Source organism: Nicotiana attenuata, unplaced genomic scaffold (assembly GCF_001879085.1).
Source record: "Nicotiana attenuata strain UT unplaced genomic scaffold, NIATTr2, whole genome shotgun sequence".
Classification (NCBI taxonomy): Eukaryota; Viridiplantae; Streptophyta; class Magnoliopsida; order Solanales; family Solanaceae; genus Nicotiana; species Nicotiana attenuata.
In genome coordinates, this window is record NW_017672063.1 from 89,427 (window position 1) to 100,651 (window position 11,225).

At 35.6% G+C, this 11,225-nt stretch overlaps 2 protein-coding genes across 3 annotated transcripts; both read left to right on the forward strand.

The window, feature by feature from the left end:
* The first annotated feature begins 3,044 nt into the window (after positions 1–3,044).
* Positions 3,045–8,878, forward strand: LOC109211611 (CDT1-like protein a, chloroplastic). 2 transcript variants are annotated; one of them, XM_019375166.1, is made up of 9 exons: positions 3,045–3,266; positions 3,869–4,122; positions 4,205–4,324; positions 5,577–5,802; positions 6,308–6,973; positions 7,140–7,341; positions 7,437–7,527; positions 8,340–8,409; positions 8,581–8,878. In XM_019375166.1, the coding sequence occupies exons 2-8, from the start codon at positions 3,893–3,895 to the stop codon at positions 8,392–8,394; spliced, it is 1,590 nt and encodes a 529-aa protein (XP_019230711.1). In that variant the 5' UTR covers positions 3,045–3,266; positions 3,869–3,892; the 3' UTR covers positions 8,395–8,409; positions 8,581–8,878. The 2 variants fall into 2 exon arrangements, with proteins under 2 accessions (XP_019230711.1, XP_019230712.1); XM_019375167.1 differs by having other exon boundaries at positions 3,049–3,266; positions 6,311–6,973.
* Positions 8,879–9,268: 390 nt separating this feature from the next.
* On the forward strand, positions 9,269–10,888 carry LOC109211609 (pentatricopeptide repeat-containing protein At2g22410, mitochondrial-like). The gene has a single exon (XM_019375156.1). The coding sequence runs from the start codon at positions 9,269–9,271 to the stop codon at positions 10,886–10,888; it is 1,620 nt and encodes a 539-aa protein (XP_019230701.1).
* Positions 10,889–11,225: the final 337 nt, after the last annotated feature.

The following is an 11,225-nucleotide window of genomic DNA, read 5'->3' on the forward strand; positions in this document are numbered from 1 at the left end:
TTAAGCATAAAGAGGACCACATAGGACAATTAACAAAAATGTTTCTTTTTCTTTTTCAAGCAGCGCAAAAGTTTACGTGGAATATGCTTTTGAGAAATTTTTTTCAAAATATTTTCTAAAATTGCCTTCTCTTTTGTTGAAGTTTTTTGAAAATCCGTTAAGATACTCATTTGTTTGACCAAAAAAAAAATGAAATTTTTGTTTCGTTTAAGAGAGCCAAACTAACACAAATCCGAAAAAGAGAGGACTCTTGTTCAGACGGGCCCACGGGCCACGGATACGGTCTTGAAACCAAAACCAATTTTTTCGTTCTTATATTTGAAATTTATTTACCAAAATTATTCTAATTTTGTGTAGTATACGCCCTAAATAAGGATTGCTTACAAATAATATACAATCAATTATTAGTACCTTAAATTAGGGAATTCAGTTATACCCTTTTTTTTTCTCTCCTCTTCTCTTTTCCCTATTATTTGTCGTCTCTCACCATATACAATCCATTATTAGTGCCTTAACACCATTTTTTTTTTTCCTCTCATCTCCTCACTTCTTTCCAATAGTGCCTTAACTGTAGTATGACAATTCCGATAATGTCGAACCACGGTGGCGTAAATTAGTTCAAAACTTAATTGAGAACCAAATCTTATAAAAGTGTTTTAATAGCTTGAACCATAAAGTAACGCCAAACCAAAGCAATTCAGACAGTGACGATAGACATCACCCAAATCAAACAAGTTGATACATCTACAACAACATATAAACTAAAAATAAATTTTATACAACTAATTATATAGTATACCACTTATATATACTTTTATTTACAACTTTCATGCATTATTTTTACCCAGTTAAATATAAATATATGTCATACAACTTAAATACAATTTTCGTATAAAATTTATACAAGTATGTCTTTTAATTTATGTATTTGTATATGATTGTATATATTTTGTATGTGGTGTGTTCTTCTTCTTCTCTGAAATTTCAATCAAAGCTTAATCTCTTAATATAATTTTGATATATATCAACAACTTTATGTAAAAAGAAAGTATTTATAACTTAAATATAAATTTCATACTGAGTTCATACATATACAACTATTTTACAACTTTCATACAACATTCAAATAAAAAAATAACTACAACGGAACACAACTTAAATGTAATTGACATACAATTATAATACAACTTTAATACATCTTCTTCATCTTCGAGTTTCAATTTGAAAATCCATCCAAAAGTAATTCTAATTTTCACCAAACACCCTCAAAATTGAGATATAAGCTCTAAAGAATATTCCTAATAGTTCGCAACAATACCCAATCAAAATAAATAATAATTTAAAAAAATTAAATTCAAGATCAATGTTTCGAAGCTTTTGGTGGCTTCCAATGGCTGGCGGGGCAACAGATAACGACTGATTCGACGGTGATAAGCAACGACATCAAATCTATTATTGAATTCTATGAAGAGAAAAAAGAAAAAGAAAAAGAAAATATTAAAAGGCTACAATCAAGGATTTCAATTAAATTAAAACATAAGTAGTGATGGTAAATAAGTTTCTAATGTAGTATATGTAAAAGAGACCCAAAACAGAGCAATCTTCAGAGATTCAATCCATCCTTTCTTTTTTTATTGGTATGTTTACTAAAATATTTTTAGTGGTATCTTTACAAATAGATTTATATATTGAAATTATATAATTACATTGAATACAGATAAATACATAAAAATACATTGAATAAATGAAGTATAGCAGGTCATCTATAGTGCAAAAATATATGAAAACATAGTGTAGATACATTTGAATACATATATACATCTGAATACATAATTATATTCATTAAAAAAATATATGAATACATTCATGGAATACAGCGAGACAGTGAATATAATGAAATACATGGAATATAGCGAGAGACATTGAAATACAATGAAAAAAAAGACACTGAATACAATAAAAAACATGGAATACAGAGAGATACATTGAAATACAATGAAAAAAGGTAACAGACTCTTCAAGTTCCTCAGCCCCAAACTCCGTCCCTAATCCAACAATATCTAGGCCGCCGCCATGTGGGGCGTCGCCGCCGGTTAAATGAAGACAGTTGGTGAAGAAGCACAAATTTAAAGGATCAAACAGAAACTAGAGACAGAATTTCTTCAGATCTCACAAGCCAAACATGAACAATCAATGCAAAATCTAAGAAAAATTTAGAATGTGTAACACAATTGTGTGAATGAAATCGCCGGCCGGAGGAGAGGGTCAGGGGTGACACAACAAGGAAGGGGGGAAGTGGTCGCCGTCTGGATATGTCGTTGGCGGAACATAGTCCCTGCTAGGGTTTCTAAAAGCAAGGGAGGAAAAAACCCGGGGAAAAAGAGAAGAAAGAGGAAAGAGAAAGGAGGAGAGAGAGGAGAGAAAAAATAATACACAACGTATTTAATGGCTTAAAGGTAGGAAGTGACCATATATAGATATTTTGCTATAAAAATTAAAAGGTAGTTATAGGATATAATTTTTTAAAAAGGTATTTATTTATAATAAATAAGGATAAAATATCATGGTATAGCCAGTTTTCACACTGGTCAATGAAAAATAGCCAGCGTTTATCAAGTCAATGAAAAATAGCCACTATTTTGCTGCAACAGGGACCGGTCCAGTATAATATACGGGAGTTCTGGTGCATTTGTGTACGAACTCCAGCATATTATGCTGGACCGGTATACTTTGCTAACTCCTGTAAAATTTGCGGGAGACTGGAGCACCAGTGCTCCAAACTCCAGTATATTATACTGGACAATTATACTTGCTGGAACTCCCGTAAAATTTGCGGGAATTCAAGCATACTTATGCTGGAACTCCCGTAAAATTTGCGGGCGTATTTTTCCGGATTTTGAACAGTGTTTTCGCTCAGATTTAAAGTGGCTAAATTTCGATGACTTTTGAAACTTGGCTATTTTTCAACGACCAATGGTAAATCTGGCTATTTTTGAATTTCTCCCATAAATAAGGTATTGTACAGGCCCATCTGCCAGAAGCGAACGTGATCTGGGCCTTGTGGCCCAAAGTTTTGAAAAAGGTAAACTCTGATTATCCCCAACCAATGGATTTTTGAATGAAGATCCAACAGCTCTTTCCCTCCTCTACAACGGAAATTTTTGACTAGGGTTTCCAATTGATTGTTGTTTGTTCTTATCGCTTTACTATTCTACAAAATCAATAGCTGAAAGAGTGAGTTCAAATTTCTGAAGGTAGATTTAAAGGTAACGTTTTTTCCATTTCTTACATTTAAACTTTACTCTGGCCGTTTTAGGTTAATTATCTTTTTTGGTGACCACTGGACTATACAGTTTACGGCAACCATGTTTTACTTACCTATTCGAAGATCAATTAGTTGTATTCCTTTCGTGTGGAATATTTGTCAAGTAATGTGAAATTGTGGTTGTAATTGGAAATTTATGAAATTGTAGCTCACAGCTATCTTTTGCTTCATATAAGTATGGTTGTGTTTGTTGTTTTTCTTTCGATCTTGTTAAAGTAAATTGTGATTTGAATTATACTTTATTCCGCCCATGCGAAGGAGCCTATCAGCTTCATGTAGATAGTCCTCCAAATAAAATTAGTCATCAGTAGGCTTTCATATTTTATTGCAGGAGGTGGTCTTTGGACAATCAGTTTCCTTACTGAACGCTTCTTTTAATTATGTTCTGTTACTAGTTCAGTTAAGTGGATGCATTTTTTCCGTGCAGTAAATGTTTTGTTTGACGTCCTTGCAATATATTAAGGCTCTAGGCTCCTATATTATTTTATTGAATTATTTTTGTCCTATTAAATTGTGCTTCTAATGCGAGCTTTCTTCTTCCAGGTTTGTACTGCTTTATATTAAAACATGGAGAAAACGGGCCATGAAGTAACCAGAGAAGGAGTTTTGGATGTGAAAAATCAAAGCTTTCTGCTCGAGGCAGAGAAGTCAAGTGTGCTATCTCCTTTACCTTTGCAGAAGAGGGGGATCGCTGTAGGCAACTCTATTGGAACAGATTTTTCATCTTGGACACCAGAGAAAAAGAATGAGCAATCACACATTAAACATGAAATAGATATTGCTGAGCTTCCTGAAAGGTCTGCTCCTCATTAAACTGGATTATTCCATTATCCATGTAGTTGTTTCCAACTCTAAGAGTGAGTATGTATTGGTCTTCAGATACAGAAACTTGTCAGAGTTCTTTGATCGTATGCTTTGTTCGTTGAGGTTGCTCGGTCTGCGAAAAAGGTCACCTACTTTTCAGAATGTGTCCAGTCAAGTTGAAGTACTGACAGGAAGGTAGCTGGGTGGTTGCAGATATCATCTATCTCATTACTCTTTTTTCTTAAATCTTGTCAGTCCGAATTTTCTTTTATGTCTGTTCTCTTCTTTAAATTGCCTTCCCGTATATGGTAATCGTTCTTATATCTGCAATTTTTTGTTGATGGTGGCAGCTCTCTTTCTGGTTATCATTCTTGGAGGAAAAAAGGGTCTTGAATCTAGAAGAAAATGTTCTAGTTTACATGAATGATATTAGCTTCTTCAAGTTCTTAGGCATTTTCTTCTTTCAGAACTTCTTGTGTTTGAATTATTATCTTCAAAGCATCGAGAAGTAGTTTACCAATTGGAAGCTTTTAAGGTGGCATTTGTTTCAAAAACTGGTGAAAATTTTCTCAACAAGCCATTCTTGTAGTTGGTTGGATTTTTTTTGGAAAAATTAAAAAATGTTTTCTCCCAAAAAAGAAAAAACAAAACAAATTCAACACTTTTTGAAATGAAATGCCACCTAAATTTGTTTCGTTTATCGAACTCTCACTTAGTCTAAAGAGAGTCTTTTTATGATTTATCCTGTAAAAAATTATAATTGAGCCATATACTATTGGAATAGTATATCTTTGATATAGCAAACAACATGTAGTGGAAATAGAGAGCTTGGGAACAACTACTTGCTTTTTATCTGCTGAAAATTTCTGTTCTCGAACAAGACCAATGCATGATTGTACGTATAGCAATTTTTTGTTGACCATGAGGCGTGAGCCATGAGATTGGGATATGTGATGTTTGTTCTATTACCTGGAGCAAGTAGCTCACTGGTAAACATTCGGTGGGTCACAGAAATCAGTTTATCTTGTTACTTAAACTCTACCATGTGTAAGAAGAGTTTGTATAAACTGAAGTATTATCAGTTTTAGTTCACTAGTATATCTACTGTTGACCAACTGCAGCCAGAAAATGTATCATACAAGAGTAGAGTAGTATCATTTTCATTTTCAGTCCTTAGTTGGACTCATTGGTAAACATTTGGTGGGTCACAGAAATCAGTTTGTCTTGTTACTTAAACTCTACCATGTGTAAGAAGAGTTTGTATAAACTGAAGTATTATGACTTTTGTTTACTCTATCAGTTTTAGTTCACTAGTATATCTACTGTTGACCAACTGCAGCCAGAAAATGTATCATACAAGAGTAGAGTAGTATCATTTTCATTTTCAGTCCTTAGTTGGACCGTGGTTTAGCAATTAAGGGTTTAATCCTCCATTTTCTTTTGTCAGAAAATTTTCACACAGGCATCTCGCACAGATAAAATACATAGTTCCTGAAGCCATTCAGATAGATAAATTACTTGTGCACGATGAGAAGACCATGTGCATGAAGCCAGATGTTAAAATTACCTTGCATTTCGATGCTGTCGAGGATCACAAAGAACACTCAATGTTTATGACCCTCAGCAATCTTTTTGCATCCAGGCTTGTGGATTTTCTCCATAAACATGCTCAGGTAATACATAACCCTTGAATTTTTGGTATTTAACGGCTTCCGAGGAATTCTTCAAGCTGTCTTTACACAAGTAGAATTGGCTATACAGAATCTGATGCTTCAGTAAACAGAAATATCTAATTGAAAGATTCCCTCTTTGTTTTTTTAATTTATTTTTCTGTGCATAGACATTTCCTCCTCTAATGCATGAAATAAAAAGTGCTATATCATGACCAGAGAGAGCTAATTGTTCAAGAATATTTCTTGCAATAACATAAATTCCTTTCCTGATAAAATCATCTTAACCCCGAATAATGTATTATAAGTCTGTGCATTAGATTTCTTGCTGTAACCTATTAATTCTTTTCTTGAAGTAATTTTGTTCTATAAATTGCTATTTGAAGCTTAGAATGTGTGATATCCCCCTCTTTGGAGGTCAAGACACTGATTATGCATCTTTTTTTGTGTAACTAAGTTATTTCCGTCATATATAAACTCAGAGATTTTCATTTTGCTAACTGTAAAGCAGGATTGTGACATACCCGAAGCCATACTTCCTGATCCGTTCAATCAAAGCTGCCTCACTAGCAATGCAGACCGGTTTCCTATGGATTTACCAAGCTCACTTGAGTCTGAATTATTATCATCATCCCATCTCTGTCCATCCTTCAGTCCACGCTTTTGTCGGCAGGTTGTTTCTACAGAAGCAAAGATAGATCATCTCTCAGCACCTTCGCCGGCATGCTTACCTTGTGTATCTGAATGTACTTTGAATGAGGAACTTGATTCTAAAAGGAGATCTCCTAAGTCACCCAAATCCTCCATCAGCCTGAATAATGTTGAGGAGAGCCAACCTCGACCAGGTTGTAGTTTGGTTGCAAATGAAAGAACTCCTATGAAGCTCCTGTCTGAAAGTGAAGTAACGCTTGAAACACCTTCTCAGCCCACACCAAAGAGATCGGTGCCAATTACAGAAGATAAGTACAAGAGTATGACATGCCAAAACTCTGTTGTTTCCAATCTAATTGTCAAAAGGTCATTGGATTTTTCCACCTTGGGCGGTGAAGATATATCTTCAGATTTGAGTTCTGGCAGTATAGAGCATCATGAAGATGTAGATAATGCCCTTAAAATGGAAAGGAAGTCGATTTCAAAGGAAGATCATGCTAATGCTGATATATGCCCTCACGAGGTACCAATACCATTATTACCTGGGTCGTTATCCAAGTGTATGGTTGGATTGCTTTCTGTATACTAAGCATGTTCAGAGCTAAAGGCAACTTGGACTATTGCCTCTATAGTTTGACTTGCTTTATTAATATGATTTACCACGAAATTGATTGTGAATCGTCTGGTAGGTTCAGGAAAGGAATTGCTCCTTTAGCAAGGAAGAGAAGAATTATCAATGTCATTTGACTGCGGCCCAGCAGGAATCTCTTGGTTTATCCGGTCTTGTTCGTCTAATTCACCGCATTTTCCAGTCTGTTGGCTGTCGTTCAATGACTAAAGTGGAACTTGTTCACAAGATCATAGTGAATGACTATGATATTGATGAGAACAGTATGCTCAAAAGCTATATCCTTTCTTTTCTTACTTTTGCTGGTTCATGTTTTACAACTTTTTGATAGATCTAAAGCCATTTTGTCTTAACGTAGCTGATGTGGAAGGGCAGATAGAACATCTTGAGAGACTAGTTCCAGATTGGCTATGCAAGAAGTCTGCTCCCACTGGAGACCTTTTGTACAGGTATCTGCCATGTAAAACATTATACTGAATGTTGGTTTGGTTTTCCTATGTGAGAGCATGGTGTGGTACGATCTGTTCTGAGCTAGAGGTCACAGGTTCTGTCTCCAAAGGCATCTTTCCTTAATCTATTTTCCACTGCTATGTAGGTGACTTGTGGACTCGGACTATTTCCTTTAAAACCTTTATCCCTTTTATATACTTGAAATTTGGTTCTTAAAGGCTATGTCAACATTTTTGCATCTGATAGTGATAAAGGTGAAGATAACTTGCCAATGCTTAGTTTGCTCAATTGGCTTGGGGTACCGACATACTCACTGCTATTTCTTGACACCTGTTTTGCACAAACCTTTTTAGTTATTGCTTACTACAAATAGAGAAAGAGAGAATTGCTCTAAGTGAAGTGGTTGGTTAACAATGTACAGATGGGCTCCTTATGTTTGAGATGAAAAAAGGAAAATTTCCTACTTGTTGAGATTCCTAATCATTATTTCAACAATGTCAAAATCATTAAGAATATCCTATAAATCTCATTTTTATGGCTTGAGTTTTAACACTTCTTGGTTGTCATGTAAGCCATCATTAGAATGGCTTTAAACCCATAACCTTTAGAGAATGTTCATTTGAACGGCTTCTTATGGCAAAGAGTATATGGTTGCAAAAACTTTTGGACAATAATGTCAATTTGTGTGGCTTCTTTTGATGAAGAATATATGGTTGGTTGTTTTCTGTTTCTTATTAAGTTTTGGCTGTACTAGGTTTGGTCTTTTATGGTTTTAAGTTATTAATGTGTTTAATACTCTTTTTGGATGCAGTATCAAGAAAGTTCCTGACTTGAGCTCTGTCTGCGAAAGGGTTATAGGTGTATGAGCGATTTTGTACAAGGTAAATGTCCTTTTCTTGCACATGTACTCTTAAAAAGAAAAAATACATGGATAAACTCACTTAAAAATATAAGGGGACAATATCCTGACCTTACATGTTTTTGAAATCTGCCGTTAAGGCTCTGTGTGCACTCTTCTCTGCGAGCTTCTGATATTTATCGCTCTTTTCCAGGGCGCATGTTGTTGAGATGCTCAAGATAGTAACTCATAAACTCAGTTCTGGCCCTTGCGCATCATATACAAGAAATTGGTGCATTATGGAGTATTTGGGACGGGCGGTTGTTGTCCAAATATGTAGTGAAGGCATACTATAGCCCTGTAATTTGTTCTGAAGTAAATTAGTGTAAATGAAGACTGAGCAGCTCGTTGGCACAAAAATTGCAGTGCAGTTGTAATCCGTTTGAATAACTCACCTAATTGATTGATGGATTATTTGTTAGCTTATGCAATTGATTGGATATTTAACGGCATCTACCTTGGTCTTGGCATTTCCTCCCCTGCGAGTCATTTCCTTCCCCACATTTACATGTGTTTCCTTTAACACTCGCATTGACTTCAATCATCACTAATATTTGTGAAAACGAATCAAATATTTGTGGGTTTCTGTATATTTCTGGGAGGTAACTCATAAAAAAAATGAGACACCTAAAACTTAAGAAATCTACAAGTTTTGGAAGTTAAAGAGTAAAAACTACCCAATTTCTTTGGTTTCAATGTCACTTGTACTATTAATGTTTGGTACTGACAATCACTTTTCTTTAACAATTTATTGTTGTGATTAATTTTTTTAAAGTAAATTTAGAGAACTCTTTGCCTTGTAAATATTTTTTCTTTTCTGTTAGGACTATATTTGAACTCTAATGAATTTTCATGTCATCCAAAACAGCGAGATACTGGTAGCGACAGCTACAACCTTGAAACGTCTATTTGACAAATGCGTAAGCCATGAGAATTTGATCAAGCAAATCCACGCTCAATCTATCACCTGTGGTCTCTTCGCTCAATCTCATCAATCTTTTGCCTGCAAATTGCTCAATGTATATGCCAAGCTGAACAAACCATTTGATGCCCACAAGGTGTTCGATCAAATTCCCCAAACTGATATTGTCTCCTGGACTTGTCTTCTGTCTCTGCATTTGCAATTACAACAACCTACTAAAGCCTTCTCTCTGTTCACCCGTTTAGTGGTTTCAACTTCTCTTAAACCTGATTCCCATTCCATAGTTGCAGCTCTCTCAGCTTGTGCTCGCACGCAAGACCTGCTTAATGGCAAAACAGTGCACGCTATGGCCTATAAATTTCTTAGTCGACCTGAACCAATTGTGGGTAATGCTCTGATCGATATGTATAGTCGAACAGAGAGAATCAACTTGGCACGATGTGTATTTGATAGTATGCCCGTTAAGGATGTTGCTAGTTGGACCAGTTTGCTCAATGGGTTTGTAATTTCAGGGGCAATTGAGTCTGCTTGGAAGTTGTTTGAGGAAATGTCCCACAGGAATGCTATCTCGTGGACTATCATGATTGTGGGATGTGTACGTGCCAAAGAACCGGTTGGGGCGTTGGAACTGTTTAAGAGAATGAGGAAGGAAGGTGATGACAGCCCGACCACAATCACAATAGTTGCTGTGCTATCTGGTTGTGCTGATATTGGAGCTCTGGATTTTGGGAAATTGATTCATGGGTATGTAAATAAGGTAGCTGGTTTTGCTGTCGACATTGGTGTAAATAATGCACTGATTGATATGTATGCTAAAAGTGGGAATCTTGATTTAGCTACGAAGATTTTTAGGGGAATGATAAAAAAGGATGCTTTCACGTGGACTAGCATAATTTTAGGTTTGGCACTTCATGGTAGAGGAACAAATGCCCTAGAGTTTTTTGATGAGATGTTGGAATCTGGGGTAACTGCAAATGAGATTACGTACCTTTCCGTTCTATCTGCTTGCAGCCATGCTGGATTAGTTAACGAGGGGAAAGAATTATTCAACAGGCTGAAGAATGACAGTAGTTGTTCAACTAAGATAGAGCATTATGGATGTATGGTGGACCTCCTTGGTCGGGCAGGTCATATAGATGAAGCAGCGAGACTGATTCACCAAATGCCTATGAAACCAGATGCTGTCATATGGAGATCACTTTTGACTGCTTGTGTCGCGAATAGAAATTTGGAATTAGCTGAAATGGCTGCAGAGAAAGCACTTGAACTAGAACCTCATGATGACGGGGTGTATGTACTTCTTTGGAATTTGTATAGCTCTGGCAATATGTTGGAAGATGCTTCCAGGACAGTGAAGATGATGAGAGATCAAAGAATCAAGAAAAAACCTGGTTGTAGTTGGGTTGAAATTAATGGAATTCTACATGAATTTGTTGCTGAAGCTTCTAAGCAACATGTCTATGATGGTATATACTGGGTACTAGATACAATTTTAAAGCAATCAAATTTGGATTTTTTTACTGTTACTGCAGAAATGTAGTCTTTTGGCAGCTATAAGATTTTCTGCCCTGGATTTAGGAGTGATGTTTGGGACAAGAACAAATAGTCTTAGAAAAGATTACAGTCCTAGTTCTTTTAACTATGGAAGACACTGATTAATTTGTGGTAGATAAACACAATGCAGGAAGTGCTCCTCGGTTAATTATCTTTGAGTATGTGCAAATGCATCTATTGCACTTGTGTTGTTATAATTTTCTTTTGCACATTGCATTTTTGGATTAGTATCCTCTGGAATAGTAAGTTCTCCTTTTGTGTGACAATCTTGTCATTGTCTTTTTTTTTTTTTTGTTGCTGTTGTGTGTGTGTGTGTGAGGTGG